Source organism: Garra rufa, unplaced genomic scaffold (assembly GCF_049309525.1).
Source record: "Garra rufa unplaced genomic scaffold, GarRuf1.0 hap1_unplaced_050, whole genome shotgun sequence".
Lineage (NCBI taxonomy): Eukaryota > Metazoa > Chordata > Actinopteri > Cypriniformes > Cyprinidae > Garra > Garra rufa.
The window spans coordinates 56,438-75,325 of record NW_027394325.1 but is presented as its reverse complement, the minus strand read 5'-3'; the positions used below and the strand labels follow the sequence as shown (position 1 = coordinate 75,325).

At 37.6% G+C, this 18,888-nt stretch overlaps 3 protein-coding genes across 3 annotated transcripts in view; all 3 read left to right on the top strand.

Annotated features, from left to right (window-relative positions):
* The first annotated feature begins 550 nt into the window (after positions 1-550).
* Positions 551-4,883, top strand: LOC141315911 (protein phosphatase 1 regulatory subunit 3B-like). Its single transcript, XM_073832748.1, has 2 exons — positions 551-707; positions 3,062-4,883. The coding sequence occupies exon 2, from the start codon at positions 3,093-3,095 to the stop codon at positions 3,975-3,977; it is 885 nt and encodes a 294-aa protein (XP_073688849.1). The 5' UTR covers positions 551-707; positions 3,062-3,092; the 3' UTR covers positions 3,978-4,883.
* Positions 4,884-5,232: 349 nt separating this feature from the next.
* On the top strand, positions 5,233-11,764 carry LOC141315912 (3'-5' exoribonuclease 1-like). The gene is made up of 7 exons (XM_073832749.1): positions 5,233-5,520; positions 7,416-7,576; positions 7,662-7,878; positions 8,116-8,199; positions 10,637-10,746; positions 10,834-10,948; positions 11,145-11,764. The coding sequence occupies exons 1-7, from the start codon at positions 5,437-5,439 to the stop codon at positions 11,385-11,387; spliced, it is 1,014 nt and encodes a 337-aa protein (XP_073688850.1). The 5' UTR covers positions 5,233-5,436; the 3' UTR covers positions 11,388-11,764.
* A 1,774-nt stretch (positions 11,765-13,538) lies between these two features.
* Positions 13,539-18,888, top strand: part of LOC141315909 (malignant fibrous histiocytoma-amplified sequence 1 homolog) — a 40,475-nt gene continuing 35,125 nt past the window's right edge. The window contains exon 1 of the mRNA XM_073832745.1: positions 13,539-16,801. Within this exon, the coding sequence (XP_073688846.1) occupies positions 13,954-16,801 (2,848 nt within the window). The 5' untranslated portion in view covers positions 13,539-13,953. The remainder of the gene's footprint in view (positions 16,802-18,888) is intronic.

Here is an 18,888-nt window from a genome sequence, read left to right as displayed (position 1 = left end):
TCAAAATGTAATTTTTGATTTGTAATATGCATTGTTAAGAACCTAATTTGGACAACTTTAAAGGTGATTTTCTCAGTCTTTTTTATTTTTTTGCATCCTCAGATTTCTGATTTCAAATAGATGTATCTCGGCCAAATATTGTCCTATCCTGACAAACCATACACCAATAGAAAGCTTATTTATTGAGCTTTCATATGATGTATAAATCTCAGTTTTGTCAAATTTAACCTTATGACTGGTTTTGTGGTCCAGGGTCACATTTAAGCACAGACAAACAAAATTCTCAGAATAATGAATGGACTGAACTGAAAAATTATCTGCACTGGTCATATAATATAAAAGCATGCCAGAAGTTACTGGGTTCATGGTAATGAGAGGAAAAGTGGTGGATATTTTTAAAACAGTGGGGCCTCCAGGCATGGCCTACTGACCCCAGTCCTCCTAGTCACGTGACATGCCATTGATCAGCAAGGGGTGCATGCATGCATGCCCCTGTAGCCTTCCATGATTGGTCCAAACATGTAGTTCACGTGAACAAGGGCTGATCGTCTGCAAAAATGTAGTTTTGGTGCCGGTACAACTCAGACGCTCACTCATGCAGTATATCACCACGAGCGCATTACTCTTGTGAGCTGAAGCTGCATTCACTAACACAAAACACTGGGCTTGGTGAAGAAGTTTGATCCAAATCAAATGCCGTAACACAGGTATGCATTACGCTCTCAATTTGCTTCTTTAGGATCACTTTAAAGCGCACTCGAAGAACTAGAGATTCACGCACCGGGTAATTCATGTTCCATCACGCAGGGATTTTTGTTAATTTATGAAAATTTATGAAACACTGTAGTGCCTAGGAAAACGGTTACGAACCAGGAAGAGCATGACGCAAAGCAACATATGATATTAGGCTTAACGCTTTTAAAAATATATGGAGAAGCAAAGCAAACTTCCAAAGCATTGGGATTTAAACTCAACGATTAAGACAACAGGGGTTGATCAAACACAAAGGTAGCAGCAGTATTACGAAGCGTGATAGTATTTTGGAACCAGGCCAAAGTTGCAACTGCAAATGAGCTCCGACAGGTGTGAAACCATTTGTTTATGAAGTTGAATGCCATTGCCTGTTATTTCAGTCTATCATTTTTTTTAACTAAAGAAAAATTATAAAGCGTTTCACCTAAACAGCCCGGAACAATGTTTCATTGTTCCTGACCTTATATGGATACAAGTTAGTAGGTCAAACCTGAGTGTGTTGTAACGCTTTTTATGCAACATTTGTTTCAAACTTTTTATAATGTTTATATTAATCCCACATTAAAGTTCTATGAAACCAATTACTTATGTAAATTACTTTGAAACTAGTGCTGTTGTTACAACATACCTCACTAGTGCATCGTAAGGCAAGTACAATGTACGTTTTAAAAGCTGTGCAAGAATTTGTGGTAATGACAAATTCTTATTTGCTTATTGAAAATTAATGAAATGTTTTAAAACTGAATGGAAATCTAGAAATACACAAAGCAGATTAACGAATCTAAGAACATACCGTGTGTATGGGATGGGTTAGTAGTAATGCTTACACCTGTGGCAAATGTAAGCCTATACACCACAAACTATATGGGATCAATAGAAATACACTGCCTTCCTCATTTCTTGAGCCTTGACATTTCTAGTAGATTTTCATTCTAATGTGTTATTTGTCAAGTGTATGTTGTTCTTTATTTGTGACCCTGGAGCATAAAAATAGTTTTAAGTAGCATGGGTATATTTGTATAAGTAGCCAAAAATACATTATACTGTATGGGTCAAAATTATACATATTACTTTTATACTCAAAATCATTAAGATATTAAGTAAATATGTTCCATGAATATATTTAGCAAATTACCCACTGTAAATATATCGAAACTTAATTTTGATTAGTAATATGCATTGCTAAAAACTTAATTTAGACTATTTTAAAAGCTTTTTTTTTTTTTTTGCACCCTCAGATTCCAGCTTTTCCATTTTGCCAAATCATAACAAGCCATACATCAGTGGAAAGCTTATTTATTTGGCTTTTCACATTATATATAAATCTCATTTTCAAAAAATTAACATTTTGGCTGGTTTTGTGGTCCAGGGTCACACATATTTAAACAGTCTTACTACTACTAATCATCTGCTGTAACCGCAGGAGGATGCTGATAATGTGTAACAATGATTTATGCAACTCATTTCTAATTGGTTAAACTGGTGTTACATCTCACCTCATATGTGACCCTGAACCACAAAATGTAGCGCCATGGGTATATTTGTAGCAACAGCAAAGATACATTGGATGGGTCAAAATGATAGATTCTCCTTGTTTACCAAGAATCATTAGAATATTAAGTAAAGATGTTTTATGAAGGTATTATGTAGGTTTCCTACCATAAATATATCAAAACTTATTTTTTGATGAGTAATATGCATTGCTAACAGATTCCAGATTTTCAAATAGTTGTATCTCGGCCAAATATAATCCTCTCCGAACAAACCATACATCAATGGAAAGCTTATTCAGCTATACACAATATAAATCTCAATAAAATAAAATAAAAAAACGACCCTTAGGACTGGTTTTGTGGTCCAGGGTCACATACAACACTCCCGGGTCTGAAAATAAGCAACATTAGTGATCCTCAAATAATTTTTTCTATATTAAATATCAAGGTTCTTTACTTTTAATCATTTTGTATTAAGCTTTTATAAATAATGAACACTAGAGGGGGCTGAATATCTTCATATGAAGCCACTTTACATCCCCTCTCTGGCCTCCAGCTAAGATAAACTTGTTTGACTTATTTGACCCACTTACTGCAATCTTTTGCATAATGTTTAATTATTTCACTCCCAGTCTATATTAAGCCCTGCATGCTGTGCATAATGTTTTAATCATTTCATACAGAGTTTGCATTAGAGATCTCATGCTGTGCTATTTTGAAGTATAAGTGTGACATTTAAATTAGTCAGCCAGCATTCACAGAGCTTTCTTCCTGACTATTAATTTAGTTACTAATAAACTTTTTTGTGTTTTCAGTGCATGCGGCTGCCGTCTCAACGAACCCACCATGCCGATCGAACTCGCCATGCCGCTTTATCTGTCAAGCGATGAGTTCTTGAACCCGAGGGCGTCTAAATACAGCAGACCCTTGCGGCCATGTCTACACCAGTGTCAGAATACCAAACATAGTTTTAGGGCTCCCAGGGAGCAGTCAGAGTTGAATGGGGTCAGCGCACCCTTGACAATTCCTGGCAGGGCCAAAAAACAAGTATCTTTTGCTGATCACAAGGGCCTTGCACTGACCGTGGTGAAGATCTTTTCTGAATTTGATGATCCCATTGACATCCCAACCACCATCGAGCAGTTTTTTTTTAGCTCTTCGCTGACTCTATCAGAAGGAACGGACAAGCTAACCCTCGACTTTGACCAGCCGTCTGCAGATTACCTAAAGTTTCGTCAACGTGTAGAAAATGATCACATCTGCCTCGAGCACTGCATGCTTAAGGACAAATCTATAGTAGGCACGATCAAAGTCAAAAACATTTCCTTTGAAAAGTCTGTTAAGCTTCGCATTACGTTTGACACTTGGAAGAGCCACACAGACATAGAATGCCAGTATGTAAAGGACACGTACACCGGTTCAAACCGTGACACATTTTCATTCGAAGCTAGTTTGCCTGATCAGGTGCCTGCACATGAACGCATTGAGTTTGCCATTTGCTATGAAGTCAATGGCGTAATGCTCTGGGATAACAACCAAGGACAGAATTACAGAATCATTCAGTCAGCACTGAAGAAGAGTTCAAATGACTCTAGTGGTGACCATCAGCGATATGGCGTGAGCAATTGGAACACTCATTTTGACCGATACGGCAGCCCCAGATGCTCACATGGAATCTTTCCCAATTGGCCAAGCTATGCTGGATATGAGGACATTGGTCCATATTACTAAGAGTCCATTTTTGGGGCAGTTTATCCTGTGCACATATCAGTCACATTGTGATGCCTCTTTAAAACAAACAAAAAAACTTTGAGGTTGTTCTTTGGCCAAGGACTTGAAATGAAAACCTATATGGACACTTGCGATATTTGTCGTCAATATTAATGGATTACATTGTGCAATAGAATGAGTTGTGTTTTGAAAAGAATACTGTTCATGGTGCAATACAAATGTAATTATGAGGGTAAATGTTTATATTCCTGAAAGTTCCTGAGGTTTTTTGGGGTTTGTATGGATTTGCGTGGACCTTTATAAAAAAAATACAATGTGAATTCATTTAAGTGCAAGTAAATCTGCAGGCCAGTAAATAATTTTTTTCCCCTTAGACTGACAGATTGTCAGCATGGTTTTGATCTGAAAAGCCTTGCCAAAAGCAAAGACAGAATGACCTAAAAAGAAATCAGTGTTTTGCAAAAAAAAAAGAAAAAAAGAAAAAAAAAAAGTGAGACCAGAGTTGAACTCAGCCTGGGTTTATGTATGCAGATTATTTCATGTTTTTGCTCTTTCCTGAACAGCTCATTTTAATCTAAAACTCTACAAGTGTTTACATTTTCTGTATTTCTGTATTTTAATTGACTATGGTTGATTCTCACTGTAATTGCACAACAGGATTATGATATTAACTATTTAAGTTATTGCGTATTGTCATTTGTTCTAGTTAATGTATGCACTATAATTTGTTGTTTAATTTCGTCACCCATTTTAAATAGCATTGTTTGAGTGTAAATACAGGTTTGTCAGAACCACTTTGTCAAAAGTTCTCTCAATGGTATTAGGTATGTCAATATTTGCATTTTAATGCAATGTTTTAAAGGTTCGAGTCATTTAAAACTTAAAATAAAGTACTGGAGCAAACAATATCTGACTTATTCTTTCTGTAAACGTAGAAGGCAACACAAAGTTGTGATAAGGCAACTATAGAGTAATGTCAAAACCATTTTATTCACGATTGGATGCCTAAATATACACACCTTCCTGACTCTTAATTTCTTTTAGAAATGAAACGTAGATACGTAACTAGCATTACCAAATAAATAAGTGTTTAGAAGTTAGAGAAGATTTTATTTACTTATTTATTAATAACGACGAGTACAAATAATTTAACCACGAATAAACAGATGTAAATGAATGAAAGAACAATGGGGCTTTTATTCTACAATTGTTCGATCTTTCAGTGACGACTTCCTGTCGACGTTGAAACGTCAGGGTAAGCGGCAGTTACTTGGTTCACGTTTGAGACACTGTAACAAGGGCTCGTTTTAAATAAAATGTACAACAAACGAAATTTGAGATATAGAGACGATAATTTAGGGTTGTAATTTTTCGTCAGGAGCGGATTAGGTGAGACACCGAGCGTGAACGCGCGAAACCAGATGTTGTAGTTTCTGAAATGAGCTAAAGTGTCAAACTAATGGAGTCGCAGAAAAACACCAGTCAACTTGTAAATAAGACTTCAAAGTCTGAAGAGGATGAGGAGGAGCAATGCTGCGCTAATGTGAGTGTCTAAACACTGTTGGTTTTAGTCGGTAACATGTAACTTTAATATAATCATTGACAGTAATACTTAGGAATAATGTAATGGCAAAATAAAGAGAAAGCCATTATTTGTTATGCTTTCCTAATATGTATGTCAGCTTATGTTAGGGGTTGGTTTGACTCGTATTTAGTAGACATGTGTATTGTTTAGTGGGCTCATTCCGTGTCAAATCAACTAAATTTCAAAAGCTTCCCCGGCTCAAATTTTTTATTTTGTTCATTTTTTTTTCTGAGAAAAGATAGGTATGTATAGTGATGAAAGCCATGGGTCAATGGATCAATATTTACGGAGTAATCCAGCATTTTGTAGAGGGAGGTCAAAATGGCAATTTTCACCTTAGATTCAGAGTCAAGTTACAGGGGGGTAAACATGACTTCAGATGATATTGTTTTGACCAACATTTGGTTTTCGACCACTGAAAATGGGTAACTTTCAACAATCTGGACATGGAGCCTCATTGAGATTCCCATATCTCTGGGACTGGACGATTCCAAAAGAAAACTTTATTAACAACTAGAATCTCAAATTATATTGCAATATCTTTAATACTTCTTGAGTTATAGGCACTCAAACTTTGGAAAAATAACTCAGACTGGTATGTTTTATGCAGACAGAAAGAAACTAGATAAATCTCTAGTTTTAACATTTTTTTATTCTTCAGATCATATTTTGCAAACTGACCCACATTTGGTTTTTGACCACTGAAAGTGTATACATTTAAACGATTTATTCCTGGAGCCATATTTAAATTTCAGGATCTCATAGGGCGTTTAAAATAAAGACACCAAAAGGAAAGTTTGTTAAGACCAAATATCTAAAAGGGCATTAGGTTATCTTTAAATCTTCTTGAGTTACAAGCATGCAAACTTTGGAATAGTGCTTTTTACTCATTTTTGAATGGTCACCATTGGCACATAATGCAATAAAGATTGCTAAAGTCAACCGATTTTACTAAAAGGACTACCAATCTCTGTGTAAAAATAAGATATCATTTTAACCTCCCTTTAACTTGACTCTGAATCGAAGGTGAAAATTGCTCTTTTGACCTCCCTCTACAAAATGGTGAATTACTCAGTAAATATTCATCAGTGACATTTAATATTTTGGTTTTCATCACTATGCATGGCTATCTTTCTTCAGAATAAATATTTGCAAAATAAAAAATTTAAGCCGGGGACCTTTTGTTGAGTTGACATGGAATTAAACAGTTGTTTTTTTTAGCAGTTGTAGAGTAGTTCACCCAAAATGTATTAACCCCCGGGTCGTCAAAAAATGTAGATGAGATTGTTTCTTGGTGCTAAACAATGGATTCTCTGCAGTGAATGGGTGCCATCAGAATTCATAACAGTTCAAGCTGCTGATAAAAATATCACAATAATACACAAGCAATCCACATGACTCCTGTTTGTAATAAACATATCCATCATTAAGATGTTTTTACTTCAGGCCGTCGCTTCTGGCCAAAATACCAATTCACAATCCATTATATTGCTTCCTCCAGTAAAAAAAAAAAAAAAGATCCACTGACATATTTGTCAAGAACCGTTTTCGCTTATAAATGGTGCTTGATATGTGCATATTTTTCTCCTGATTCTGACAAGATTATTTTGTCACTGGAGAAAGCATGTATGTACGGCATTAGCATCAGTTTGAAGTTAAAAACATCTTAATTATGCATTTTTTTTTCACAAACATGTAGTTTTTTTCTTTCACAAGATGTGTGGATTATTTTTATCATCTGTTTAGACTCTTATTCTGATGACACCCATTCAATGCAGATGAGATGTAATGCTAAATTTCTTCAAATCTGTTCTGATTTGCATTAACATTTTATTTCCTTGCCTCACATTTAGACCTCCGGTGAAAAAAATGACAAGCAGGAGCCTTCGTCACCAAAACAGGGAGATTTCAGTGATCCAGTATATAAAGAGATCGCAGTGGCAAACGGTGCCATCAATCGAATGAGCAGAGATGAGCTACGTGCAAAATGTGCTGAGCTGAAGCTTGACACACGGTACTGTGAGCTTAAATTTTATTTTGACATTTGTATTACCTGTTATGTCCTACAAAATTCATTAAAACCATTAATTTATTTTCAGGGGAGTTAAGGATGTCCTGAGAAAGCGCCTAAAAAATTACTACAAAAAGCAAAAACTGATGCATTCACCTGCTGCAAATGGGAACAGTGATGTCTATTTTGACTACATCTGTGTGGTGGATTTTGAAGCGACATGTGAAGAGAATAACCCACATGACTACCTGCATGAAATCATCGAGTTTCCCATGGTTTTGATCGACACGCACACCTTGGAGATTGTGAGTTGGTGAGAGAACGGTCTGGCACACGTGCTTGCTTCTAGCCAGGCGAACATGATACCATGCTTTTATTTAGTGAACTGATTTAGAATTGATCTGCTAGTTGTGGAAAAAAAAGACTTTTATTCTATCACCGTAGATTTTCGCAAAGCTACAGTGATAAACTAATCTTAACACTAACACGTAATGTCTTTTTTCTTTCTTATTTCATGTATAATCCCATTCCTATCATTACAGGTAGACTCATTTCAGGAGTATGTGAAGCCAGTGGTGAACCCACAGCTCTCTGAGTTTTGTGTACAACTAACCGGAATCACACAGGCAAGATTTATGAACTACTTAAGAATTTAAGATATATTTAGTACTAGGGCTGCACGATAGATCGTTTCAGCATCGTCATCGCGATGTACGCATGCGCGATAGTCACAGCGTGGCAGTCACGATGCAGGGCAAAAAAAAAAATTATGTGTGTCTGATTTAAAAATGTACTTTCTATATTTCTAAACTTTCTATTCACGGATCTATATTTGTCTAAAATAAAGTAATTAACTCATGTTTAAAGGTTCTTTAAAAACTACAATGCACACGTTGCTTCACCTACTTCATGCATGCAGTCTCTGCGTGCGCATGGCGAAATGAGCGCGGGACGGGAGAAAAGCGCCGCCGAAATGGAAGATTGGGTCGCAAAAAGAAACGCAACATCGGTCATATGGAAGTATTTTGGATACAAAAAGAATGCTGCTGACCAAAAACAGGTGCTCTGTCGGGAGTGCCTGGCAGTTGTTGCCACAACTCGCGGGAACACTACGAATTTAAGGGACCGTTCACATGTCGCGCCTAAAAACGCATGGAAAACGCTAGGCGTGCCGCTTTCTCCTTCTTTCCAAAGCGCTCTGTAACTTGAGTGGCAAAGTGGCGTCTGCCGTTGCTAAGCAACCATGACCCGCGCTCTCCTAAAGACGCGGAAGTTTCAGCAAAGATAAATAAACAAAGATAAATGGATTTCCAAAACTAAACATTGCTTGCAGTAGCTCTGCTGCTAAAAAATGTTATCCCTGTAACAGCTATGATCAGCTGTTCCTCCATCTTGGCTAAGCTTTTAATGTTTTTCGTGAAAGGAAGAAGCTGATTTCCCTTTCATCAGGGTAAAAGCAACATTCATTATTAATTTCATATTAGAGCCTTGATTTGCCTGAATTGACAGTGAATAAGGTGAGTCAAACTGTTTATGAAACTACCCAAAATAAGCTTTAAAAAGTATTTTATTTCAGGGTTTTGATTATACTGTACTTTTAAAAATTTTTTTTATTCTTTGAAAATGCTTACAAAATTACCCCCAATATTCTTGAATTTTTATTTTATTTTAAGCAGTTCAAAACAACCTAATGAACATAAATGAATTTATACACATTGCAATATATATCGCAAGAAAAAAATATATTGCAATGTAATTTTTTCCCAATATCGTGCAGCCCTATTTAGTACCCATCAAAAGTTTGAGGTTGTAGTTAAAAAAAAAATAAAAATAAATAAAGAAGTTTCTTATGGTCATTAAGGCTGTGTTTATTTGATTAAAAATTCAGAAAAAAAGTAATATTGTGAAATATTATTACATTGTAAAGTAACGTTTTTCTATTTTAATTTAAAAAATGTATTTCTGTGATCAACGCTGAATCAGTGTTGGAAACAGTTGTGGTGCTTAATATTTTGGAATCTGTGATACTTTTTTCTTGATTCTTTGAAGTTTGAATAAATGCTGTTCTTTTGAACTTTTAATTCATCAAACACACTGCAAAAATGTTTTTCTTACTTATTTTGACTTACTTAGCCAAAATATCTAAAAATTCTTAAACCAAAAAGGTGACCAAAATAAACCAAAATTAAGTTTTTGTTTTTTTAAACAAGCAAAATAATCTGCCTGTGGGGTAAGTAAAACTAGATAATTCTGCTTACCCCATTGGCAGACTATTTAGCAAAACATTTTCACTTTCACTTTTGCATTTTTGCAGTGCAACTTACATAGTACATAGTACATTTTTCTTTCTTTTTTCTTTTTTTTTTTTTTAGAAAGAAATTAATATTTTTATTCACAAGGATGTGTTAAATTGATAAAAAGTGATCGCAAAGACTTACATTGTTAGAAAAGATTTCTATTTTGAATAAACGCTGCTCTTTTTAACTTTTTATTCATCAAAGAATCCTGAAAAAAGTATCACATGTTCCAAAAAAAATATTTTTAAATGATATCTGAAGGATCATGTGACACTTAAGACTGCAGTAATGGCTGATGAAAATTGCATCACAGTAATAAATTATACTTAACTATATTAAAATAAAAAAACATTATTTTATTTTGTAAGAACAATTTGCAATATTACTGTTCTTTTTCTGTATTTTTGATCAAATAAATGCAGCCTTAATGAGCATAAGAGACTTCAAAAAACATTACAAGTCTTAACTGATCCCAAACTTTTAAACAGCAGTGTGTATATATAGAAATTTTGAATATATTCGAAATTAAATTAAGTTGTAGTATTTTATATTTCAGCCTTTTTTTAAATTACTTATTAGTATTTTTTTATTACTTTATTTTTTATTGCCTTGGTAAGCGTAAAAGAGCCTTTGTTCAAAAATACAAAAAGAATTTACTGACACTAAGCTTTTAAATAGTTGTGTATTTTACATGTGCCATGTATATAATTATAACTTTTGAGTCCAAAACTCAGATTTTTAATTCTCCACTTTTTTTTCCTTCTAGAAAATGGTGGATGAGGCAAAACCATTCCATCCAGTTCTAAAGCGAGCAGTTTCCTGGCTACAGAAGAAAGAACTTGGCACAAAGTACAAATATACATTTTTGACAGATGGGTAAGGATGAAATCTAAGGCCTATATCTAATGACATTTAATATGCAGAACAAAATACATTGTACAGCTCACTATCTTGTCCATGTAGGTCATGGGACATGGGAAAATTTCTTCATACCCAGTGTAAACTGAGTGCCATCAGATACCCACAGTTTGCCAGAAAATGGATCAATATCAGAAAGTCTTACGGAAACTTTTATAAGGTTTGTTTTTTCTTGTTTTCCTTACAAAGTTACAGAAAGAAAATCTGAATGAAAAAAATTATTTGGATGTAAATAAAGGATCTTGGTATCTAAATTGTACAAATGCCTCCGGATCTGATATTTTAAATAAAAAGTTGACTTTTTACATTTGAAAAAATTCTGAGGTTTTCATGAGCATCACGCTTGTTTCTTTCAGGTTCCTCGTACTCAGACTAAACTAATCTGCATGCTGGAAAATCTTGGTATGCAGTATGATGGACGTCCCCACTGTGGTCTAGATGACTCCCGCAACATTGCCAGGATTGCCATCCACATGCTGAAGGACGGCTGTCAGCTGCGGGTGAACGAGTGCTTGCATTCAGGACAACTACGGAGCGTGCCTAACACCACCCCTATTGAAGGAGCCCCAGCACCTCAAACCCCTAAGAAAAGAGACTAAAAGATTTAAAAGACTCTTTTACAAAAATAACCTGTCTCAGTGTGAATGTAAGATAATTGGGACAAACTAATGTGGGTTTTCTTAAAATGATTCCAGTAATGTGTATAGTTTCTTTACTGCAAATGTTTACACCATAGCGGATCAGTGGGGTGAGGCTGAGCTTTCAATTTTACAGCGAATTGGGATTATGTATTGTATTTTGAAACTTGCTCCACATAAACTACATAAACAGTTTCAGTCAAAGGTTTTTTCAAAGAGTAACTGATGGGTTATCAATACTTGCAATACTGCATTGGATTGCTTTTTTAAATTCATGTTGCACTTCCAATGAAAAGCTCAATTTGTGTTCTTTGTCAAACATTTTTTAATGATGTTAATTTGCAATGATAAATACAGCTGAGGTCAAAAGTTTACACACACCTTGCAGAATCTGCAACATGTTAATTAATTTTAGCAAAATAAGGGATCATACAAAATGCATGTTTTTATTCAGTACTGAACTGAGTAAGATTTTTCACATAAGACATTTACATATAGTCCACAAGAAAAATTAATAATTGAATTTATAAAAATTAACCTGTTTAAAAGTTTACATACACTTGATTCTTAATACTGTGTTGTTACCTGTATACCCCCCCCCCCCCATCTTTTCACACTGAGGGATTTGAGCAACTATTACAGAAGGTTGAGATGCTCACTGATGCTTCAGAAGGAAACACAAAGCTTCAAGAGCTGGCTGGTGGAAACTTTTTGAATTTGAAGATCAGGGTAAATTTCGCTTATTTTGTCTTCTGGGAAACATGTAAGTATCGTCTAGCTTCTGAAGGGCAGTAATAAATAAAAAAAAGTATGATATTAAGGCAAAATAAGAAAAATGTACATGTCTTTCGGTTCAAAAGTTTACACCCTGGCTATTAATACATCGTTTTTCCTTCTGGAGCATCAGTGAGCATTTGAACTTTCTGTAATGGTTGCGTATGAGTCCCTCAGACGTCCCAGGTGTGAAAAGATGTATCTCAAAATCATACAGTCATTGTTGGATAGGGTTCAAATACACAAAAATGCTGAAAAACCAAAGGAAAAAAAATTGTGGGACCTAAAAGATTTTTCTGAAGAACAGGAATTCAACTATTATTTTTTCTTTTGGACTATATATAAATGTCTTTCATGTGAAAATATCTTATTCAGTCAGTACTAAATAAAAAAACATGCATTTTGTATGATCGCTCTTATTTTGCTTAAATATTTTATATTTTGCAGATTCTACATAGTGTATTAAACTTTTGACCTTGAGTATATAATTGTATGTTCTTCCTATTTGCTCTTATACTTTGCACCCTAATAGTCTATGCAAAGTTTAGATATGTTTTGGTTATGCAACAAGATTTATCAACACAAAGTTCACCCTGTTTCTGTCCACCATATCTCAATTTCCAAGGCCATGCAATAACAGACAATTAAGTATGACCAGTTAACACAGTTACAAACACAATTAATCTAATGCACTGATTTTGTTTTACTTAGTGCATATAATTGTCATTTCTCTCACTTTCTAATGTTTCTGTTGATCTCATTCGATACACAATACTTGAGCAAAAGTAGTGCAGCTGCGCATCATGTCCAGTAGATGGCGTCAAATAACACCTCTCTGTAAATAAACGTAAACAACAGCCCACAACCATCAATAAAGTCAAAAAGGAGACAGGCAGGCAGGCTTATTCGCATGAATTTAGTTTGTGTTTCCCTCACGTATTTTGTATTTCTGTCCAGTTTGCTTGTACAAAGACTAAAGTCCTTTTCATACCTTAGGCAAACAGGATCCTGAATCCTGCTGTCTCTCTTAATGCTGTTTTAGAAGCTATTATTTACATTGGGTGGCGCACGGTCTTATAAACATGATGTTATTTTCTGTTAGTAAAACCGACACAACCGAAACGAAATTACTTTCACATCCCATCTTTACAACACTTTCGTTATTATCAGTACCGCTGTTAATACGCGACGCGTACTTCGTCGCCACCCGACTGACCAATCACGGCTTTTGTTTACCCGAGCGTTGCGTTGCTGGGGCGTAGAGAAGGTGGGGCTTTGACGCAGTGCTGCTCCTGTGAGCGTTCTCTGCTGGCTGCATGCGCAGAGAATAGGCGGAGACACACAAGGAAAGACTACAGCTGCCACCACTGCCCTTCTTTCATTCTAACTCACTGGATATGTCTTAGATTTTTTTCTCTCATGTGGTATCAAAGGACGCGCTGGCGGAATCGCCAGCCTCACGGACTGGGTTGATGTGACTTTTGATACTCTCTTGCGTTTTTTATCCTGCGGTCGATGGCGCAGATAAAGAGGATGCGTGAAAGAACGCAGCCCAGCCCTGTTTTCCCGAATGCGATTGAACGGAGCTGTATATTTTCTGATGAAGATGAAATCGGCATGGTCTAAATGTTGGTTTCAGCTGGATTGCTGTGCGGAAACCCGAGTCGATAAAGCAAGCGAAAGCGGCACTATGCTGCCTAGGTGATTGATCACTGTGCTCAATGAGAACAAGGAGGAGCACGGCTTCGATACGATGGCTGAGGAGAATAACCTGAAGACAGCTAGATTATGGAGGGATGCTGCTTTGCGGTCCAGGAAGCTGAGGAGCAATCTGAGACAGCTGACTCTCAGCACCAAAAACTGCCAGAAAATTACCCTACCTGAGGACATAAAGGAGATTGAGGTCCTCAATCTGGGCAACAACTCCCTTCAGGAGCTTCCAGAGGGACTGGGCTCAACCCTGACCAGGCTTCGCATCCTCATTCTTCGCAGGAACAAGTTTGGAACAGTTCCCACTGCAGTATTTCAACTTAGTCAGCTGGTTGAATTAGATGTCAGTCACAACTGCTTGAATCACTTTTCAGAAGATATCGATCTTCTCAAGGGGCTTAAGAAGTTGTGCATCAGTCATAACAAAATACAATACTTGCCATCTCAGATTGGGACATTGCAAAGTCTGGAGGAGCTTGACATCAGCTTCAATGAGCTGCATGATTTCCCCAGGTCTTTTTCACAGCTCAGGAAGCTTAGAACGCTTGATGTGGATCATAACAAGCTACAGAGTTTTCCTTCTGAAATACTTGCCCTCTCTGATCTGGAGGAGCTTGACTGCTCCGGGAATAAACTAGAGGGTCTTCCGGGTAACATTATGATGCTCCAATCTATTAAAATTTTATGGCTCAGCAGCACTCACCTCTTGTTTTTACCTGAAACATTTTGTGAGCTGCAGAACTTGGAGAGCCTGATGCTTGATAATAATTTCCTCACAAGCCTGCCACAATCGTTTGGGAAACTGCAGAAGCTCAAAATGCTCAATCTCTCTTCTAACTCCTTTGAACATTTTCCTCAGGTTATCATCAAACTCGCCAGTTTGGAGGAGTTGTATTTAAGCCGGAATAAACTGACATTCCTCCCTGAGGAGGTGGGACAGCTGTGCAATCTTGCTAATTTGTGGTTGGACAATAATAGCATAACGTTTCTCCCAGACTCAATTGTTGAGCTAGGGAAATTGGAGGAGCTGGTTTTACAGGGTAACCAAATCGCCATCCTCCCAGACAATTTCGGAAAGCTTGCCAAAGTCAATATTTGGAAGGTGAAGGATAATCCTCTCATCCAGCCTCCATATGAAGTGTGCATGAAGGGGATCCCCTACATAGCTGCCTATCAGAAGGAGCTTGCACATTCCCAATCTGCTGTGAAACCCAGGCTTAAACTGGTTTTGATGGGCCAGAGAAATGCAGGGAAAACCACACTCAGGCAGTGCATTGTCAACAAACCCTCAGATGCCAAGATGGCCATTGGATGTAGGGGTATTGATGTGACGAACTGGGTAGCGGACATAGATCGGAGTCTTACATTCATCGTATACGATTTATCTGGTAAGCAGAACTATGATCTTATCAAACCCTTTTTCCTCTCTCCTGGAGCACTTTATGTTTTGGTGGTGAATCTGAAATTGTATACATCAAAGAACTTTTATTCCCACGTTGGTGGTTTCCTCCACCTGCTCAGTGCCAAGGTGCCACATGCAGTTGTGTGCATCGTCGGGACCCACAGTGACTTGTGCGAAGAGGTTGAGGTTGAAGAAAAGTGCCTGGATATTCACAGACAGATTTCGCTCCAGGAAAAAACAGACAATGAATGCCTACAAGTGCTTGCCCTGCAGGTAGACGAAGCCCTTGAGCAAGGTTACGACGTTCGGACATCTAGCCCCCATGTTCTCTTTTACGGGGTTATGGATAAAAACCTGAGACGTAAAAAATCTCAACTGCAATATATGCTCAACAATCGACTGCAAATCCTGTCTCCGGTGATTTGCGTCAGCTGCGTGGCGGCACAAAGGAACATCCAGCATTTGAAAGAGAAGCTCATGTCTGTTGCCGATCACAGGGAGATTTTCCCCAATCTTCATAGAGTCCTGCCAAAGTCGTGGCAGATGCTTGAGGAACTGCATTTTAAGCCGCAGGATTTATGGCTTTCCTGGTGGGATTCGGCCCGCTTGGGCCTTCAGGCTGGGCTGACGGAGGACCGTCTGCAAAGCGCGCTCTCGTACCTCCACGAGAGTGGTAAACTTTTGTACTTTGAAGACAGCATGACGTTAAAGGAATACGTCTTCCACAATCTCCCCCGGTTCATCGCCATCTTGAATGTGTTTTTTCAGAGAGACCTTTCTGCAATGCTTGAGAAGCTACAGGCTGAAGGAGACGATGGAGATAACGCAAAGTCTACACAGATGCACGGTCACGTGGAGGGGTTTCTCTTGCACGGCCTGCTGCCCTCAAACGTCATTCGATTGCTGCTTAAACCGCTGGTGCAGACACAGCAGGACTTGCACCTGATCATGGAACTGCTGGAAAAGATGGGCGTCTGCTACTGTGTCAACAAACCTCGCAGCAAGCCGCTTAATGGAGCCACCGTCTGGTATAAGTTTCCCAGTCAGGTCAGCAACGAGGAGCCCCATCCTGAAGCCTCGACCAGCGGGGGCTCATCGATCCCTGGTCAGTTCTTCTCGGTTGAGCAGCTCCAGATTGAATACAGGTTTCCCTTCGTCACCCCTCTTGGACTTTTCGCACGGTATAGCGTGCAAATTAACAGCCACGTGGTCCAACGATCTGATGGAAAGCATCATATCTTTGCCTATCGGGGTAAAGTGCCTGTGACGGTGAGTTACCGGCCTTCTCGGAGCAGACTGCAGCCTGAGACCCTCTCCATATCCAGCCATGCATCCTTGCCAAATATCTGGACAGCTTGGCAAGCCATTATTCCCCTAGTGGAGGAGTTAAACGTTCTTCTGCAGGAATGGCCTGGCCTTCACTACTCTGTGCATGTCCTGTGTTCCAAGTGCCTGAAGAGAGGGTCCCCCAATCCACATTCCTTTCCAGGTTAGTGTTTTGTAATATCATGCATTATTCCTAATACAATTTGTGACCAGATACCTACATACATTTTAAGGAATAGTTCACTCAAAACTTTAAATTCCAGACTTGTATGACTTTGTAGTGTGTCTTCTTCATAATACCAAATAGGATATTTTGAAAGTTTTAATTATACAATTAAAGTTGAAAGAATCCAATAACAACTTTGGACCCCATTGACTTCTATTGTATGATATTAGATATTTTGCTTTATAATCGCTTTAACATAGTTTAGAATGGTGCGTTATGATGGAAAACAAGCTCTTAACCACATTCACACATTCATTAACAGTTTATGACTAGGGACTTATTAAATTGTTTTAGTTCAACACTGATATGCAGTCATAAATCTATCAGGCACATATTTCAGAGCAAGTAAAGAGTAGCATTAATTCTGCAGTGATGAATTAGGTAATCTTTGAAGTGCTGTCACTATGGAGGCGTACGTCTGGGTTTATTGCCAAGTAAACATTGTACAATAAAGGGTGAATCAGCGTGAAATTAAGTCATTTTGTGCTGGATCTAGGCTAAACAAAGAATGAGCATGGCTGGCCATAACAAGAGAGAGGGGGGTGGTCTCAGTGGGTTTGAAGCCACACCTAGAAACACAAATTAGCCTGAGCTGTCTGTCGTGCGGCTGAGAACACAGACACAGAGACTTGCACATCCACAGCAGTGGAGAGGGTCACCATGGTAACATCGTATGCCTTTCTTCATGGGATGCAGATTAGGGACAGTAGCCACTGGCGTAACCTAGGTTCCTTTTTATAAATTTATAGTCTTCTGGGTTATGTATTCTGTAGTTTTGTTGTGGAGTAAGTGCCATTGTTGTATAGAGGGTTTGCACTTTCGTCACGATTTGGTCAGTTACCCGGATGTGTGGCCATATTGGTGATACTTGGATGTAAACAACATCATGGATAGCCCGGTTAATGTCTTACTGAATACGTTGTTCTGCTCATTTATGCTGTCTAAACCACAAAAAAATATATATATATGTGGAAGCTGGTAAATCATATAGAGAAGGACTTAGTAAGCAGGAAATTAAGATATTAGCCTAATATTTTACCTACCTGACTGGAAATGATAAAAACAAACACGAATGTTGTCAAGAATCTTGCCCTGGATATCCTGGTTCATTTTGGCCACAATGCCTTTTGTTCCTCAGACAGTTGCACTGTTCTCCTTGATTTATTATAACTTTTGGCAGTCTATAGTACTCCAAATGTCTTTCCTGGTCTGTTCGATTAGTACAGACCAAAACATGAAAATGAATGAACCATTTTCAGCAGAAGTAATCAGCAATATATGCAAGTTTTGTTCATTTAAGTGGCATTGTTTACATTCAGTACCGCCAATATGGCTGATTGATGAGGCGTCATGAAAACACTCTATGGTGTAATTTGAGCTGTACACAATTTGGGGCTATGGAGTGTGTGGTTACAAAGTATTACATAAAGATGTATCCACCTTATTCTTCAATGCAGAAGTAAGCCTATGGGCGAGACTTCTAATTCATTAGCCACTATAGGAAAATACCAAGAAAAAAAGTAAGCCAGACCCATACAATTTACAATTGGCCGCACCCACTCTTACTGTAAAAATAAGGTGGATAGGGATGTGCCCGAATCCGAATATCGTGTGCAGACAGGAAATGAAGTGTACTACATAACCTCTAAAGAGAAAAAATTTGAGATGGAAGGAGGAAAAATATATTTCAGTTCTTTCTATCGCAATTATATTGTTAGTTAATTATACTATATATAAATTGCAGGCATCAGGGAGCTGCTGTTAATATGCAGGGCATTGAAATCGCTTTTGAATGTGTGTTCACTTTTTACTTTCACCTAGGGCTGGGCGATATGGCCTAAAAATAAAATCCCCGATTTTTTCACAAAAAATCCGATTTACGATTTAAATCGATTTTTCCCCCTACTGCTTTTAGCATGTAAAGAAACCCCAGCTTTTCCACAATATATATGGGCACCATATATTTTGCAATATACATTGCAACTGCATCAGTGATCGCTTTCCACCAAGCCCCATTCTTATCA